This window comes from Lactuca virosa, chromosome 5, assembly GCF_052849685.1.
Source record: "Lactuca virosa cultivar CGN04683 chromosome 5, Lactuca_virosa_CGN04683_v6, whole genome shotgun sequence".
NCBI classification, from domain to species: domain Eukaryota; kingdom Viridiplantae; phylum Streptophyta; class Magnoliopsida; order Asterales; family Asteraceae; genus Lactuca; species Lactuca virosa.
In genome coordinates this window covers 422077310-422097275 of record NC_136430.1, presented here as the reverse complement: position 1 = coordinate 422097275, position 19966 = coordinate 422077310, and the positions used below count along the sequence as shown (strand labels likewise).

The window sequence follows — 19966 nt, the reverse complement described above, 5'->3', positions numbered from 1 at the left end:
AGAAATAAAAATCTTTTTGGGTTTTTGATTTTTTAAATGCAATGCAGAAAATAAAATGCAAACAGAAAAATAAAATTTGAAAAATTTTAAATGAAAAACTGAAAAATAAAAATTTTTAACTAAAAATGCAAATTTTACACTAACCCCCTCCCCAAGCTTAAAATGATGCATTGTCCTCAATGCTCAGAGAGGAATGAACAGCTCAATAAAGAATATAAAAGCAAAAATGTGTAGCCAGGAAAGAATGTACCTGATAAGTTTGCAGAAATCTGATTTTTACGATGAATGTTGACGAAAAATCTGGATTTCAGCAACTCTGAAGATCCTCTGATTTCCCCAATCTTGCTTGGAACTGCGACCATCTCTTTATTGAAAGCGTAAAAACTAAAAATCCAATCATCGAGTTGCCTCCCGGAAAGCCGCCCATTTTTAAAGTCGTTGGCTCGACTTTGCCCAACCAGATTTATCAACCGACATGGTTGGGACTTCCTTGAAGCTCAACTCTTTTTCTTGTGACTCCAGATCCCTTCAAATATGGAAAGATGGGTGGATCTGGAACTTGTTTAGCAAACTGAAAAGAATTTAGATTGTGTTCAGGTAAGCTTTGCAGATTTTCAAACTGCTTCCTCTTTCTAATATTCTTCTTTTTCCCATAAGTCTTTTCTTCCTTTTCTTCAAACTTTCTTCTTTTCAGATTCATATCTGAAATCACCTCAATAGAATTCATCACTTTTTCCTCTTCTCCTTCCAAAAGTTTGTTTCTTTTCAACTCCATCTCAGCTCCTTCAGATAACTTCTTCTCAAATTTATCAGCTTCTACTAATTTCTTTTCAACAACCAAGATCCCTCATTTGTTTTCCCCAAGCTTATCTTCATCCATCTCCCCTGATGCGTATGGTAAATTCATGTCTGTAAATTTTTCTTACACAGATACATTAGAAAACTCACAGCAGCCCTCTAACAAAGGACTGTTGGTACCCATATAATTGACAGAAATATTTTCAGAAGAAAAATCATCATGATTAATTTTAAAGTTCACAACTTCCTCATCAAACTCCATTGAAAGTGTACCAGCAAAAACATCAATTTTTGTTTTTGCAGTTTTCATAAAAGGTCTTCCCAAAATAATAGAGTTTGTATCTGAAGTTTCCAAGTTTCCCATGTCCAAAATGTAAAAATCAGCAGGAAAAATCAGATTATCCACTTGGACAAGAACATCCTCCAACACACCTTTTGGGTGTACTGTCGAGTGGTCAGCCAACTGTATAATTGTCCCGGTCTTTTGTAAAGTTCCCATTTTTTTATTTTTTAAAAACAAAATAGGGAAGGACATTGACTGAAGCTCCTAAATCAAGCACGACTTTTGGAAAATCAAGGTTTCCCAATTTGCAAGGAACCGAGAAAATCCCCGGATCCTTGCACTTTGGAGGCAAACATTTTTGCAAAATTAAAGAAATATTTTTGCCAACTTTTAAAATCTCATTAAATTTCAGTTTTTTCTTTGAAATACATAAATTTTTCAGAAATTTAGCATAGCGAGGGATATGTTGGATAATATCTAAAAGTGGGATATTTACTTCAACCTTTCGAAGAATTTCCATAATATCCTCGTCCTCACGCTCGCGTTTCGTGCTCCTCAGTCGCGATGGAAAGGGCGGTAGTGGCTTGTACTCCTTCAAAATTGGCTTGGGTAGTGTTGGAGTGTCTTTTTCTTCCAGATTTTCAGATTCTTCTTCAACCAACACCTCTTCATATTCTTCAGCTTCAACTCTTTTTTCTGTCTCTTCCACATCTCCTTCTTCCACCAGAACTTCTTCAAATTCTTCCTCAGATTTATTTTCTGGTTCAGATGCACTTGGGCCTTCGTATGTTTTCTCGCTTCTCAAGGAAATGACACTCACATTGTGCTTCGGATTGTTTTCTGTGTGCCCTGGTAATTTTCCTTGAGACTCTAGACGACCCACAGAAGTGGCAAGTTGAAACACCTGCTGCTCCAGATTTTTTATACTTGCTTTGGTTTCATTCTGGAATGCATGAGTGCTGGTGGCCAGACTTTTAACTGTTAGGGTGCAAAGTCACGCTTGGATGTGGCTTACCCTTATTGATGTGTAAATGAGTTGTCTTTCCTTTATAAGGAAGTGAGTGACACTCATATTTAGAGATGATCATTTTTGAGTATTAGACTAGAGAGAGAAATTTGTACAAACCCATTTGTATATCCTTTCTAGATTTAATATGAGCTTACACAGATTTATTTACTCATTGTGTTCTTGAGTTTACATGAAGATTCACTAGATCTTTTCTAATTAATCCACACCACTACAATTGGTATCAGAGCGGGTGTTCTTGATTTTCATCAAGAATTGATCCATGGTGGCAATCTTGATTTGGTGATTCTTCACTGTGTTTTGATCTTTGTGATTTAGAGAGTTTTTGGATTCTAGAAATCGAATTCATCTTTGATTATATTCATAATTCGATTTTCTTCACTAGAATTCAAATGATTTTTACTTTCTCTCTCTAGAAAACCCATTCAAAATCACTTTCTCTCTCTAGAAATTTTCAAGTTCTTGTAATCATGGTGGATTTTCCATATGATTCTTGGACTGTGTTCGTTGAAGATATCAAATACAAAGTCAATGAAGATCAATTTTATGGGTTGGTGTTAAGCAAATTGATTTCATGGGGTAATATGGTTTCTTATGGAGATTTGAAAAATGATAATGGAAGCTTGATTTTTCAACCACTTTGTAAGATTGTATGGTTGAATAAAATTGTTTTGTCCATATTAGTCCGTAGTAGAAATCAAAAGGAAGGAGAAGAAAGAGATTTGTTTAATAAGAAGTACATTTCTCTAATTGAAAACCCAAATGATATTCGTGCTCTTAAGTTTGTTGAAGCTCAAGACAATGGAGTTCAATGTGATGTTATTGATGTTCTTGAAGTTCATGATAAGAAGATTCAAGTTGATTCTCATGAAGATGAAAAAGTTTTTTGCTCAATTGGAGTTCAAACCGATGATATTGTGTGTTCTTGTGATTCGTTTGAAGGAATGATTCCTTATCGGAAGCCGGTGATCCAAGAAAATCACAAGTATCAAACTACAAAAGATTTGATTCAAACTCACAAAGTTGAAGTTGTGAAAAGTGGGTTTGATCATGAAATCAAGTCTTCAAGATGCAAAAAGATGAGAAAGAAAAAAGAAGAAGAAGATTCAAAGGAAGAACAAGCGGGTTTATTCTAAAAAATCGTCAAATGTTGTGAATCCGAAATCCGTTAAGCAAATTTGGGTTCCAAAGCAACAATCTCCAAAGGTTGCATTGAATTTGAAGTCAAAACCCAAAAGTGTTGGTGGTTCTTTTGTAGATGTTCTTGGATTGACGAAGAATACGAAGAACACGAAGAACGAGTTGTACATCACACATAGTGGGTGGTACAATGTTCAAATTGGAGATTTTCTCGTTCCGACAAAAGAACCAAGATCTTCTAAATTTGATTCGTTCATTGCAAATGGATCTCGATTCGTCAAAAAGGTATCTCAAATTCTCAAATGGATTCCAAAACGTCCATGATTTCGATTCATATTTTACGTTTTTCAATTTTTGATCGATTTGTCTCATTGGATCAAATCCTTTTCAAACCCCATTGATTGATCCAATTATTATTTTTAGATCAAAATTTCAAAAATAAAATAAAATTCTAAATTTTTTTTATTGTTCATTCGAAAATCACTGTTATTCCAAAATTGTTTTCGAAGCAAATTCAAGTCCATTACTTCATCTGATTTGGAAACCCAACCCAAACAAAGATTTGTTTAATGTTCATCGATCCATTTCTTTAAGCTCAAATGGATTTTTGTTACTGTTAATGAGCCCATACTCATTAGTATCTTTTATTCATTCCTCTTATTCTTCCGTATTCTATGATTGAAGTCGATTGAGTCTCAATATTAGTATTCAAACCTGGTTCGATATTTCTCGTTCTCATCCGTTCATGTGTCTCGTATTTCACTTTTCGCTGTGAATCGAACATATTTGAGAATTGGAGGATCGATTTTGTTGATTTGGTTTAAGTTGACTTTCTATGTGAAGTCAAAATCAATGTTCTTGATAAATCGAACTCGAAATTGAAAGTTAAACATGGTTTGGAATCGAAATGGTTGGAGTCGACTGAATCTTGACTACCGTTGATTGTCAAAATTGATTTCGATTCCTGGAAATCGAAGGTTTGATAATGAGATTTTGAATGGATTCCAGTCAGTCATGATGTTAAAAACGAAATCGATTTGGTTTGATTTTGAGTACTTCATTCGCATCTGTTATTGTGGTTTGAAGACCTGTGAAGATTTGGAGTTCAGTTGGAATGATTGGAGTCAAATTTGTATTAGATCGGAAGTCAAAATCAGACTTTCAATTTGTCGATTCAGGGAATTGAAAGTAGTATAGTCAAAATTGAACATTTGGAATCGTTATGGATGGTCCTTTATTGAGTTGCGAAGGCAGTTTTGATGTTCTTCTTTGTATCCTGGAAATTGACTAGGGGTAATTTTGATGTCGGAAGTCTGATTTGATTGTCAACAGCTTTGGGATCTAAGTCAATTTTTTTTTTTTGTTTTTGACTTCGAAATTAGAAGAATTTATATTCTTCAGATAGTTGATTTTGATTTGCGGTCGCTGTTGATCTGGGGATGAAGAAACCGTGCATTGGGAACGAATTATGAATGATTATCTGTAATCTAATTTCGAAAGCTATGGGTTAGATTTCGATGGATCGACTGGGTTGCTATTGATCTTGGAATGACTAACGAAAAATTGAGTTTGATTTGTGTTATGAGTAACTGATAACGAAGGAGTCGTGATTTGGGAAGGCTTACTTTTTTAAAGAAAAAGCGGAGCCATGGTGTTAAGTGAATCGTTTTACAATCGAATGGTGTTACAGTCGCATGGTTGGAAATCGATTTGCAAAGGGTCTTAAATTTTTTATGTCGATTTTGGAGTGGAATTGCTTGATGTTGAACGAATTCAACTGCTTGATGTCGAATGTTGAACAAGTGAATTCGAGTTGGAGTCGTTGATGTCGACTTTTGGCAAAGGACTTTGTTGACGAAGGCAAGTCTACGAAACGCGAATTCTTTACCTGTGAAACAAAGTGGAGAAGAAGATATAACAATTTTCGAAATTGGACCTTATTGTTTCGAAAGTTTGACACTTTAAACCCATTTCGAAATAATGAGACACTTTCGAAAGTTTGAAGACTTGTGAAAAAGTTTCGACATTAATACCTGGAGTTTCGAAAGTTTGACAGTTTATACCCATATTCGATAGATGGGGTAATTTTCGACAGTTTGGAAGAAATAAGGCAGAATTTTCGAATTGGTCCTTCCAACTTTCGAAAGTTTGACAGTTTATACCCACATTCAAAAGTTGGACTGATTTTCGAAAGGTTGGAAATGAAGAATGCAGAAGTTTCGAAATGAGTCCCTGAAGTTTCCAAAAGTTGGCAACAAATACCCAACTTCAAAATTGGGCTATTTTTCTGAGAAATTGAAGAATGTTCATTTCTGGTCCCTACAGTTTGTGCGAATTTACACTTTCTACCCAGTTTCGCAAATGGGGGAGTGTTTCGCATATTTGGTTGTTTTTGGCGCAACGGGTCCCTGCAGAATTCAGAAAATGACAATTTTAACCCGGATTTTGGAAAATCTTGCAACTTTCACCCAAAAAGTCAAAAAATTTCACAAATTGGAAATTTTTTTAGGCTTTTTCGTGATTGTTTTTCCGTGCAATATTTTTGGTGATTCATTTTTGGTACACATCAAGGGGGAGTATGGTGAAGTTTATTCCTCGGGCGCTTCTCACCCTTAATGGGTTTTATAATCATTTTTTGATTATAAAAAGGGGGAGAATGATGGGTATTCGAAGCGGGTTTGTCGGATATTCATTTGCGGATTTGAAGACCGATGTTACTTCTAGGGGGAGTTTGGTCTTGATCGCGCTAGCTCGTTGGAGACAGAAGCCTGGACATCCAATCCTGACTTTGAGGGGGAGAATGTTAGGGTGCAAAGTCACGCTTGGATGTGGCTTACCCTTATTGATGTGTAAATGAGTTGTCTTTCCTTTATAAGGAAGTGAGTGACACTCATATTTAGAGATGATCATTTTGGAGTGTTAGACTAGAGAGAAATTTGTACAAACCCATTTGTATATCCTTTCTAGATCTAATATGAGCTTACACAGATTTATTTACTCCTTGTGTTCTTGAGTTTACATGATGATTCACTAGATCTTTTCTAATTCCGCACATGCCATCATAATCAACACCACTACATTAACAATATCCTCCAAGGCCATGCTAGAGCGTCCAGAATGTTGTTGTGAAGGTTGCTGAAAATTATGTTGATTCTGAAAATTTTGCTGAAAACCCGACTGCTGAAAATTTTGATGCTGCTGAAATCCGGGTGGAGGCTGAAATTGTTGTATTTGCTGATAATTGTTCTTAAAATTTTGTTGGTATCCCCCAATAACTTTGACTACAACTACATCCTCTTGCAATATTGGGCACATATCTGTAGGGTGATCAGTCTTCAAGCAAAACCCACAATGTTTCTTTGCAGCTGCTTTTTCTTTAGTCAAGAGCAGAACAACTTTCGTCAATTCATATATCTGAGCTTCCATATGAACATTGTTGACTTCCTTAACACCCCTTGGCTGATCTGGATACCACTCATCTTCATTTCCATAATGCTTAGACTCGATCGCCAACTTTTCGATTAGCTCTCTGATTTCAGTTGGTGTCATATCTCCCAAAGAAACACCACTGGAAGCATTTATCAGGCGCCTCTCCATGGGTGTCAGGCCTTCACATAAACAATTGTAGAGTTGATAATCGCTGATCCCATGTTGTGGGCACCGTACTAGAAGCTTTTTGAACCTTTCCCAGTAACTGTGTAAAGCTTCCCTTTTTCCTTGTTTGATCCCAAGGATTTCTCTTCTGAGACTGGAAACTCGTGTTTATGGAAAGTATTTCTCTAAAAACAACTTCTCGAGTTCTGTCCAAGTGGCAATGGAACCAGATGGGAGTTCATATAACCATTCCCTTACTGAATCTTGAAGTGAAAAGGGGAATGCCCTTAACTTAATTTTGTCTTCTGTAACAACATGCGGCTTCATTCCTGAGCAAACCACATGAAATTCCTTGAGGAATTTATGTGGGTCTTCGTTTTCCAGACCGCGGAATGTGGGAAGAAGATGGATCAGCCCAGATTTGAGTTCGAAGTTCTGGGCTTCTGGAAATGTGATACAGAGGGGCTGTTGATTGACCTCTTGGGTGGCCCACTCTCTAAGAGTTTTCTCCATTTCGTCTCTGTTTACGCTCATGGTTAAGTCTTCAGATTCGGTTTCTGAAGAGTCTATGGTTTCAGATTTTACGGAGGAATGTGGGGAGTAAGTTTTATAAGGACTGTTTTGAGGTGATGATGGGGGTAATTTAGGAAAAATCGGATCTGGTTCGTTCCACAAGGGAGTGCCTTGTGGTGTGGAGGTTTCTGGAGGTACGGAAGATGATGAACCAAAGAGACCAGCAGATCGTTTCTTTCTTGCTGCTTCTTTCTTCAATTTCCTTGAAGTTCGCTCGATTTCTGGATAAAAAAAATAAAGGTGTACCTGAACGAAAAATTCTTGGCATAAAACTATTAGAAAGCACCGTATCCCCGGCAAAGGCGCCAATTTGTTAACACGGTGTCGCGGACGTATTAAACAAATAAATTTATCATTGCTTGGAATGCACTAAAAAGATAGTACAGGGAAGTAGGGTCGAATCATCAGTGACACAGCCTAAAAGTCAATGCCTTTTTGCATCAGGGACATCTAGTCAAGAAACAGAATATAAAAGGGGGATTTTGAATTAAACTAAAAACTAAAAATGCAGTGATATTAAAATTAAACGAAAATCAATATTAAAAACGATTTCAGCTCTGCTGCGACTTTCCTAATCATGTAACCGATCCAAATCTGATTATTTGAGATGCGTTCTATCTAAGCTGGTACTGAGAAAACCAAACAAGCTCTAGTATAATCTCTTTCGCCTAAATTAGTTAATGAAAACAAGCTATTCAATTAACCCTAACTTTTTACTATTTAATTAAACAAGCTCTTAATTAAATCAGAAAAATTGCATTAAGATCTTTGTAAATTTCCCAGAAATACCCAATACTTCTCACAAGCTCGGAAGCGTAAAGATATGATTTTTATAGTTTATAATAAAGTCGAATCCCAAACACGGAACCGATTTATTACTAGTTACTTATTACTAATTAATTAGAACAATTACGTGTTCTATTAACTGATTAACTGGAATGATAAAACCCTAGGTAGGTGATCAGACTAATCAGAATGAAAATCAAACATTCATTAAGAACAAAACTGAAGAATCTAGATAGCAACACAAATCAAAAACCAGATCTAATGATCAATCACATGAAAAGTACTTGTCTTTGTAGGACTGGAAACTAAGGTTTTAGCCAGACATGGCTAAAATCTGATAAAAACAAATGAAAAGAGACATCAATCAATTAATCTTACTAGTCTACTTGAAGGAGATGATTCACAGTCTTCAGATCTTCAGAAATCGGAGAAATCGGAGAAGAAACGACTCAAAAATCGTATTTTCGTCGTCTGGTACCTCTGGAATCGTCAACTTGGGTTACTGGAATGCTATCAGGGTCTATTTATACGTCCAGCAGCAAAAACGACATGCATGCGATCGCATGTAGACAACCTGCGATCGCAGGTATTACCGAAAACGCTTCACGGGCCTTTTAAATGAAGTACAATACCATTTTGAGAAATTTTGGCCTACCAGCGATCGCATGGACACAACCTGTGATCGCATGTAGTGGGTTTTCACTCTCGGATGAATTTTTGGCACAAAAAAACCTCGAAGACAAGTTGCGACCAAACCTGCGATCGCATGGACCATATTTTCGATCGCATGTTGTGCCTAAGACGTCTGAAATTTCGTCTACTTTTTAGATCATTTTGAATCGCGTCAATCGTAGTTACGGTTCATGAGATATGGTCAAAATACTGACAGGGGGTCAAAGCTGCCAGCAACATCCTTTAACTTTAGATTGCAGATTCTATCTTCATGCGATCACTTCAATCGAATGTTTTTTGACCAAAACATATTCCAAGCATTCCTAATAATCCTCCTTAAGTCCCAAGCTCTATTTTAAGCTCCAAACATGCATCCAACTGCTTCCAAAGCACTGCTCCACTTGAATTATCTAAAATCGACATAAAAACATGAGCAGTGCGGGAACTCTAACGAATTACATGAGCTGAACATTATTTAAATAAATGACATGAAAATATACATAATATTATGCTAAAATGATAATAAAAACTACCCTCAAAGATGCATAAAATGGAATCTAACACAGACCGAGACGTCCGTTTTACTTCCAGATTTTGGAAGCGGTTTCACGACGAGATGGGTACTCGTCTCCACTTCAGCACCTCTTTCCACCCTCATACGGATGGGAAGAGCGAGAGGACGATTCAGACTCTCGAGGACATGTTGAGCGCATGTGTTTTGGATTTCGGTGGCAGTTGGGATATGTATCTTCCGTTAGCGGAATTTTCGTATAACAACAGTTACCACACCAGCATAGACCGACCTCCCTTCGAGATGCTCTACGGGAGGAAGTGTTGGACCCCAATCTATTGGGGTGAGGTCGGACAGAGGGTTATGAGGAGTACTGAGGTGGTACTCAAGACTACTGATAGGATCCATTAGGTCCAGAGCAGGCTCCAGACTGCTTAGAATCGGCAGAAAAGCTACGCCGACAAGCGCCGTTCAGACTTGGAGTTTCAGATGGGCGACATGGTCCTCTTGAAGGTGTCACCTTGGAAAGGTGTCATCCGGTTCAGGAAGCGGGGCAAGCTGGGCCTCAGATACATCGGTACATTCAGGATTTTGGCTCGGGTGGGTCGGGTTGCGTACTGTTTTGATCTTCCAGCAGAGCTCAGCCAAATCCACAACACTTTCCATGTTTCTCAGTTGCGGAAGTGTTTAGTGGATGACTCATCAGTTGTGCCTTTAGAGGATATTCAGGTTGATGACAGCCTGAATTACATCGAGAGACCAGTGGCTATCCTAGACAGGAAGATGCAGGAGCTGAGAGAGGGTCGCGCTGGTGAAGGTGTAGTGGCAGACCCGCAAGGGGTCAGAATGGACTTGGGTGCCCGAGTAAGAGATGAGGGAGCACTACCCAGAGTTATTTCCAGGCGCAATGGACTTCGAAGACGACTTCTGATTCAAGTAGGGGAGAATTGTATCATCCGTCACTTGAGGTACTAATTATTCTTTTTTTAAGTATTTTTAATCTATTTGTTGGGCTTGGAATGAGTAATGGATTATGGAGTGGACTTAGTAAGTGTGCCGTTTATTTGGGCTGCCCAGAAGATGTATGTTGGGCGTAAGCTTGGCGTAGAGGAGCATTCGATTCGAGGGGCGCACGCACGTACGCGCAACGTACGTGAGTAGACTCGAAACCCTATTTTTTTGGGTTTAAGCCATATAAATAGAACATTATGACTCAAACCCTAGCCTCCTTACCAGCCTCTCAACCTCAAAAACCCTAGATAGCCTCTTTTTCCTCATTGTTGTGTGTGTTTGGCTATGTGAAGCTTGTTTTGGAGATTTAGAGCTTGGAAGAAGAAATGAGGAGTTGGAGAAGAAGAACTTGAGTATCTTGAGCTCAAGGATCCGAGTTTACATCACCATTTGGCACTCATTGGAGGTATAAAGCTTCTAATTTTCCTCATGAATACTTAGGTCTAGGTTTATGGAGTTTTGGACCTTTTTAGGTCCAAAGAATGGATTTTTATGGTTCAAATTCGTATCTAGGCTTAGGGTTGCCACCCTTAGTGCTAAATGTGTCCCATTTGCAGTAAAGTCTCGATCTTTAAGGTCCTTTTGTGACCATGCATGAGATCTAGCCATTTCCATGGAAGTTAGTTGTTATATTCCAATTTTGGGTCCATTTGGTGGGTTACAATCCACCAAGTAGTCGACTTTATGAGTTAAGACATGCTAAGGGACTCAGATCTGTAATATGGGCTTAAGGTCTTAATAGAATAAGCATTTTTGAAGTTTATGGCTTAACAGGGTAGTACGATGGGCGTACAAGCCAGTACGCGCAACGTACAAGCCATGCAGCAGTACGCTTAGCGTACAGAGGAGTACGCCCAACATACTCTCAGGTTTTGGGCTTTGGGACGTTTGGGCCTCGGTTTGGGCCAATCTTTGGAATTAGCAGTTAGTGGGCCTTAATGGGTCATCAGAAGTCAGATAATGGACCAAGGACATGTTTGGGCTTAAGGGAAGGCCCATTTGAGGAGTTGGGCCCAATTTTGAAAATTGGGCCATTAGTGGGCCTTTAGTGGGTTTGGAGTAACTAGTTGGAATTGGGCCTAGGAAATGGTCCAAATTAGACCAGGGGGTAAAATGGTCATTTTACCCTAAGAAGGATTATGGATTTTGACTAAGTGTTGTTGTGACTATGATAGTCGGGGAGTCGTTGGAGCAGCCACTAGAGATTCCTCACTGTGAGATTCTGCTGTCAGCTTTGCGAGGTGATTTTCCTCCTAGGAATGGGTCTAAGGCACCAATGTCGGCCCGTTTATGTATGTTAGCATGTGTCGGACTTCGGTCGTGCCCGATGTAGGTTTATGTGTTTATATGCTTTCGGACTTCGGTCTGATGCCAGGGAAAGCCCGAGGAATGTTTGTATGCTTGATGTCTTCATGATTCTTGCATGAGCTTGTTTATATGTTTCGGACTTCGGTCCGATGTCGGGGAAAGCCCGAGGAACGTTTATATGCTATGTTATATGTTTCCGTATTTCGGTCCGATTTCGGGCGGGGCTCGAGGAATGTTTATATGTTTATGTTATGTGCTTATTATGTGTATTGTTGATATGTTGATATGTATACCAAGTTTTTCTCGATGTCGGGTGGGGCCCGATGTCGGACTTCAGTCCGATGTCGGGCGGGGCCCGATGTAGCGGGCAAGGCCCAATGTTATGTTATGTGATTATGTGATTATGTGTATGGTATGTGGTAGTTTGGGGAGACTCACTAAGCTTCGTGCTTACATTTTTCAGTTTTGGTTTCAGGTACTTCCGGTAGCAAGGGGAAGAGCTCGAGATGATTGCAGTGCACACACCATTTGTTTAGCCTGGGATGTTTATACTCTGATATATTTTGACAGATGTTATGATATTTTGAGATACACGACTTATGATTTTTATATGATGTTTGATGACTATGGTTTTATTAATGATTTGAAATGAAATTTTTGGACTGTATTTTTGGGATGTTACAAATTTTGACAAAATCCATGAAGTAAGCTCTAAATTCGGGTTACTCAAATACCTTAAAATCTACATTTAAAGTACTCATGAGCATTGGTTGCAAACTTTGATATGTTCATCCCCATGAACAATCTACCAATGCTCCATGAAAATTTTAAATCACTACTTACTTCTAGGAGTAGGTCCGATTATGGAATTTTGAATAAATTAATATTCTGGAAGTGGTTCTAAACATGCAAAAGTGGAATACATTGATAATCTAAATGAGATGATTGGTCTCCATCAAATATTAAGTTCTCCGCTTACTAATCGCCAGATCAAATAAAGACCACAATTACATTAGTTCCTAAATTAAAACAAACTAAAACTAAATTGCTCAAGTTAATAATCATGCAAGTCTAATGACATTAGATCTTTATGTGACTATTAACCTTGATTAGGGCTTTAGTTTAAAGGAACGAATTGGCAAGATTGTCTTTAGTTGACTATGATGTCCTCACAATCGTGAAGGTACTAACTGGGTATTTGAAGGTTTGTATCGAGCGGATACACTTCAAGTATTAAGAACAAACGTAAAACTAATCTAAGCAAAACAATAAACAGAAAGTAAATAACATATAAGTTCTCCAAATTGTTCTTTCACGAAGAAAGGGTTTTGTCTTCACCAAGAAGACAAGTTTGTCACAAAGACGATTGACACAAAGCCACAATCACAACATTAGGGTTTGCCCTAATGTTGTATATATACTAATATATACATGTCTATCCCATGATTCAAGGGATTGCGTCTATCTATACTAAGAACCAAACTTATCACAAAGATATTGGATCTGTGATCTATTCTATACTTATCTATATCATTATGTAATATGCAAAAGATTACAATAGGATAACTGTACTATAAGATGACTCTGGTAAGCTTGATATGATGGCGCTGTAGATGTAGTAGATGCTGACGCTGATCTATCAGCATATCATGTGTTTGACCCATCAGATCACAAGGCGTGACCTTACAATCTCCCCCTATCTGATGATGTAAAAACTAATCTTCATTGAATGCTTTTGGCTCGTGCTCCCCCTGAGAGTAAGAATGAAATCTTGACACTTGTAGTTTTAACAAATTCTCCCCCTGAGAATATGAATGACTTATCAAGCATTTATGAATTGCAGCAGACGGCAGACGGAGAGATAATGAGCTTGAGCTGAGCTGAGAACGTTGACATTAGCTTGACTCGACTCCCCCTTAGAATGTGCATTTCTGTAGTTCTAGTAGCGAGATTTCTTCAACAAGATTTTCAGTTTTACCAAGATTCTCTCCCCTTTTGACATTAGCAGCTAACGCAGAAGTAGAGATCGAGCATAATAGAGTTTCAACTAGTAGTCTAGTAAGATTGTGATGTCTCCAGATAGTGTGGGCTTAAACTACCATTCACTGACATAGTATTGTGTGATCTCATCAGTGTGTGGTTTCATACGCTGAATCATTAATCACTTTTATTAGAAGAAAAAAGGGCAAGAGTGGTATGTTGGGTGTAATACAATCCAGAATGAAATGTACCCATCGGCAAAGATTTTTCGAATTCTCGTCAGCGTCTGGTATCATACGCCGAATCATAAAATTCTAAAGAAAAATTATGGAAAGAATGGTTTGATGTGTGTGATAAGTTGTGGTGATTTAGCTTAACCATCGACATAGATTTTTCAAACTCTCATCAGTGTATGGTATATTACAGTGAATCATAAAGTTTTAAAGAAGAATATCAGGGCAAGAATGGATTGGTGCTTGTGATAGTCTATGGTACATAGGCTAACCATCGACACAGAATTGCAAACTTTTATCAGTGTATGGTATATCACCGTGAATCTTCAAGTTTTATTAAGAAGTAGTTAAAGAAAGAATGGATTATTTCAGTCACACTGGGGTAAAATCAGTGTGAATCATAAACGATGTTAACTCGTCAACAAGAAGTGGTTTAAACTTCCATATCATAGAGTAAGAGACATGAACAACCCTTTTGTCATTAAAGTACCAGATAAGTAACTCTTACGTTGATGACTATGCAATCAGGCTAAGCCATTGGGTTATGCTAAATGTTTCAGCAGAACATGAGACTTGATGCATATGACAAGCATGCTTCCAGGGACAGGGTCAGGTAAGATAGTTAAATAAAGATAAACACTCAAGCCTTTTTATCAATTTTTTTATTTGGACCAGGAAATGTCACTTAGAAAGTTTAGACAATGCTAGACAATCAGGTTGAGAGGGTGACTCAATGTTCTCAGCAGATGGTCGTGCTGATAAGAAACTTGGAGAAATTTTATGACATACAGCAGCATTCTTATTGGGATGATGATTTGTCTAAAGTTGCATACTAGGCTTAGAATAGCCACCGTCATATATCTTTTTACAAAAAAAAAATAGAAGAATACAACAAAAGAGTTAGTCAAAAAAAGGAAAAGGAATATACAAGCTTTTTCAGAGGTTCTCAATATATCTTGTTTCGGTAAATCTTTTTCATAGAATCAAATCTTTCAAAATAATTACTCATTTACTGATTTCCTTTCTTCGAGATATCTATTCTTAGAAGCTGGCTATAAAAGAAAACATAAGTGAGGATAAATACATCAGTATACAACTCATCTCACCATAAATCAAGAATGATGAATCTATCTATCATTGAGACGTTGTGGATAGACTCCAAGCTTCTTATTTATCAAGAGCAGAAGAGAAGCAAAGATTAGTCTTTGTTACCGACGAGTTAACTAGATCGAATCCATAAATCCATTGTGTCCTTAAGACCAACATGAGGGCATTCGAGGTTTTATCAGATTATGAGTCAGTAGATAAAACAAGACTTCCTGCATCGATTGTTGCTCTTTGCATCGATAAAAGTAAGTGGATGAGAAAAGGGGTTCTCGCAAGAATAAGAGAACATGATGCCACTCTTTTTCTCAACACCACGAGCATTGAGATCTTTCAGGATCATACAAAGTTTGAAGAAGAAAGATGAAAACAAGCTTTAGATAGATCTGAAAGATGAAAAGAGAAAAGAGAATGCATGTAGATACTAGAAACAAAGGTTAAACAAACTATTGTAAATGTATGTAAAAATAATAAAAACAACATTTGTTTTTGTATTTTTGTGTTTTTTTAGAAAGCAATCAGAAGCAATAAAAATAGTTAGAACGTAGTTAAATCATTGAAAGCTTGCCAAGATCTACAATTAATTTGTTTAAAGTCTTTCATCCAGCGCCTTAATGAAAATGTCAACCAACTGATCAGTGGATGGGATGTAAAATAACTCCACTTTTCCCTTTTAAACTATGTCCCTGATGAAATGATGACGGATATCGATGTGCTTGGTCTTGGAATGTTGCACTGAATTTTGTATCATCTGAATGGCATTGGTTTTTCACAGCAGATGGGTGTCTTCGAGAAGTTTAGACCATAATCTAAGAGCTAATTCTAAATCCATAGAATCTGAGCACAACACCTTCCAGCGGCAACATATTCTACCTCAGTGGTAGAGAAAGCCACTGATGTCTGCTTTTTGCTGAACCAGCTTACCAATCTATTTCCAAGCATTTGAGCTCCTCCTGAAGTGCTTTTACGATCAACGCCACACCCGCCATGATCGGAGTTAGTGTATCCCACCATCTTAAACTCAGAATCACAAGGATACCATAACCCAATATTGGGTGTATGCTTTAAGTACCAGGAAATCCTTTTGACAGCATGAAGATGAGATTCCTTAGGACTGGCTTGATAACGATCACACAATATGGTAGTGAACATAATGTCAGGGGGAGTTGTTGTAAGATAGAGTACAGAGCCTGTCATTCTTCGAAATAGAGTTGCATTCACATCAGTGCCACTTGGATCAGTGCCAATAGACGTTGATGAAGACATCGGAGTCTTTGTCGATTTGCAATCAGAGAAACCATACTTCTTCAGCATATATGCAATATATTTAGCTTGACAGACAAAAATACCATCAGTTAGTTGTTGGACCTGCAAGCCCAAAAAGAAAGTTAGTTCACCCATCATGCTCATCTCAAACTTATTGGCCATGACCTCTGCGAATTCTGAACTTAGCTTTTCATTAGTGGATCCAAAGATGATATCGTCCACACACACTTGATCAAGAACTAGTAAAGAGCCCGCGGTTATGCCGCTTTTGGCGTAATATGGGAAAAATCGGCAAATTTTAAAAAATATGTTTTGAACTAGTAAATCACCACAAATAGGGGAGTAAGTCGACAGCCCCTAAAATGAGATTTCAAAAGTGTACAACCAAAAAATGCACACCGGTGGAGAAAATCCAAAAATGTTGTGACAATAATGTTAAAGTTGTCACAATTGGGAAAATATGGTGACAAAATTCTAAAGGAGGTTTTGTGTGTTTTTTATGTCAAAATGTAAAAGTTTTGACGATAAGGAAGAAAAGTGTCAAATTCATTAAAGATTTGTGGCAAAAACGCCAAAATATAAAACTTTTCACTGCAAGGACTAAAAATGTCTAAGTCAGTAAAGATTTGTGGCAAAATCCTAAACACACAAAAACTTAATCAAAAGGTAAAAATATAAAAGTTTTGACTTTAGGGACGAAAAGTGTAAAATTAACCAAACATTTGTGGCAAAAACTTAAAACCAAAAAAAGTACTATTCATAAGCTCCTTTGGATTTAATATATATATATATATATATATATATATATATATATATATATATATATATATATATATATATATATATAATGATATGAGATCTTGATTGTGTTATGAACAAAGTGTTATCGATCTTTCCTAGTTTGTATCCACTTCAGAGAAGATAGCTTGCCAACGTGTCATACCATTCTCTAGGAGCCTAGTTTAAGCCATACACAACTTTATCAAGACGATACACATGATCTAGAAACTCTTCATTTTCAAAACCCTGGAGGTTGTTTTAGAAAGACTTCTTCTTGAAGGTTTCTATGTAGAGAGGCAGTCTTGACGATTTGGTAGAATTTGAAATTCTTGAAGGAGGAAAAAGCTAGGAAAAAATGAATTGCTTCAAGTCTTGCAACAGGAGCAAACATTTCATCATAGTCCAACCCTTCAAGCTGACAGAACCCTTGAGCCACAAGCCTAACTTAATTTCTTATGACAATTCCATCTTTATCCATTTTGTTCCTAAAAACCCAGCGAGTGTCAATGATAGTCTTTCCTTGAGGTTTGGGAACAAGTGTCCACACACGATGACGTTCAAATTCATTCAGTTCATCCTGCATGGCTTGAATCCAATCAGCTTCTTTCAAGGCATAAGTGACATTTTTTGGTTCAATCATTGAGACGAAGTTTACAAACATGCAGAAGTTGTTGCTGACTCTGCTGCGAGTGACAATACAAGAATTTAGATCTCCAATGATTTGGGATTTAGGATGATCTCGAAGGATTCTTGGACAAGAACTTTCATTTGCATTGCTTTGGGTAGATTCTTCTCAATTGGATGGTTCAACTTCTTCAGGGATAACAGGCTGATCTTCAGAGATTCATTGTGAATTTATTAATTGATCAATATTTGGAAGATAGAGGTCATTTGACAAGAGCTCAAGAACAAGGCCTGGAGGACTGTAAGTAAGTTCATTCATAATTGACGTCGATCATGAATGAATGAGTCCTCATGAAAAGTGACATGAACTATTTCTTCAACAATTTGCCTTGAAAGATTAATTACTCTGAAAGCCTTGGATATGCTAGAGTATCGTAGGAACACTCCTTCATCAACTTTAGCTTCAAACTTCGAACACTGATCTATTTGATTCAAGATGTAACAAACACATCCAAATACATAAAAATAAGAGATGTCTGATTTTCTTCCTTTCAGTAGTTCATAATCAGTTTTCCCATGGTGCTTAACAATAATAGACCGGTTTTGGGTATAACACGTTGTATTGACAGCTTCAGCCCAAAATGACAAAGAAAGATCAACTTCAACGACCATAGTTCTTCTAGCTTCAATGAGAGTTATGTTTCTTCTTTCTGCAATACCATTTTGCTGAGGAGTTCTAACTACAAAAAAATTCATTCTGAGAATTTCCTGAGATTTAGGAAAAGTCCTCCAGAGAGGAGTTTATGAATTCGGTTCCATGATCACTATGTAATTGCCTTACTTTGTGATCATAGAGAACTTCCCATTGTTTGATGAGAGAAATGATTTCATCAGCAACATGAATTTTCTTCCTTAAGAAGACTACCCATGTAAACCTTGAAAATTCATCCAGAATGACGAGAGTGTATTTCTTCCCAGCTCTTGACATTACTGGAACAGGTCCAAACAGATCCATGTGAAGGAGATGAAGAAGTTTGATAATAGAGGAGCACGACTTTGGCTTGAAGGACAATTTGGTTTTCTTCCATTTTCACACACTGAGCATAGCTTATCCTTGACAAACTGCATTTTAGGAATTCCTCTTACAAGCTGATTCCCTGCAATCTTCAAAATGTTCTTGAAGTTCAGATGTGACAGCCTTTTGTGCCACAACCAATTTAGATGAGACAGAGCACGAGAGAAGAAACAACGATGAAGAGAGTTGTCAATAGAAAACATATCCAGAACATTAATATCGTTTTGTCGATTTACAGTAAGAATAGTGACATTCTTTAGATCAACAACCTTTCCTTCTCTCTTGTTAAATAAAACTTCATAACCAGCATCACATAGTTGGCTGATAGAAATAAGATTATGTTGAAGACCTTTCACATAAGAGACATTCTTGAAAGGGAAACCAAGAGAAAAGTTAACCGCGTGGAAAGAAGAATTGCACTTGATGGATCCATATCCCTTTGTAGCTCCTTTTCCATTTTCTCCATATGTAACAGTCGGACCATCCTTCTTTATTCCAAGAGAGACTTGAATCCTACCATATGCCTTGAGCAGCCGTTGTCTAAATACCAAATATGCTCTTTGCCCTGAAACTAATATATACAGTAAGACATAAAACACAAAAAATACATATACTACACACTGACCCATTTGCAAAGGGTCACTCACTAAAAGATATTATAACAACCATTAGGGAGACAGTTCAATGAGTTTCCCTTTTTGATCCACTTATCATTGCGAATTCTGATATTGTCAGCATGAACAGAGTCCTTTTCAAAAGTGCACTCACTGACTTTGTGAGAGGCATCACCACATCGATAACAGACATTGATTCCAGAATTCTTTCCCTTAACATTAGATTTTGATTTCTTTTCAACTGCTGAATTTAATTTGAGTGTTCTGGGAGAAGGGATGTCATTGATGGTATCCTCACATACTACCTTTTCATGAGGCTCATGATGCATTGAAGAGTCATTAGAAATTGAAGACTTTGATTGATCTTCAGTTTCAGAATTGCTTACTGATCACTAAGGAAACATGCTAAGAATCTCGTTTATAGATTGAACTTTGCCATTACATATAGGAAACTTTAGCAAAATCTTATTGGAGGGAAGAACATGCTCACAATGAGAAGGTTGGTGAGAAGGATCAAGAGCAAATAATTTAGAAATGCATTTGGTTATGCCATTAGAATCGGTAGAGTAGTGAGTATAAATTAAAGA

General features: G+C 37.4%; 2 protein-coding genes across 2 annotated transcripts; both read right to left on the bottom strand.

Moving 5' to 3' along the window:
* Positions 1 to 1301: 1301 nt before the first annotated feature.
* On the bottom strand, positions 1302 to 6845 carry LOC145114086 (uncharacterized). The gene is made up of 2 exons (XM_079050094.1): positions 6306 to 6845; positions 1302 to 1985 (listed from the first exon to the last, which is right to left on the bottom strand). Exons 1-2 carry the CDS (start codon positions 6843 to 6845, stop codon positions 1302 to 1304), a joined length of 1224 nt encoding a protein of 407 aa, XP_078906220.1.
* An 11832-nt stretch (positions 6846 to 18677) lies between these two features.
* Positions 18678 to 19708, bottom strand: LOC145114084 (uncharacterized). Its single transcript, XM_079050093.1, has 2 exons — positions 19444 to 19708; positions 18678 to 19336 (listed from the first exon to the last, which is right to left on the bottom strand). The coding sequence occupies exons 1-2, from the start codon at positions 19706 to 19708 to the stop codon at positions 18678 to 18680; spliced, it is 924 nt and encodes a 307-aa protein (XP_078906219.1).
* Positions 19709 to 19966: the final 258 nt, after the last annotated feature.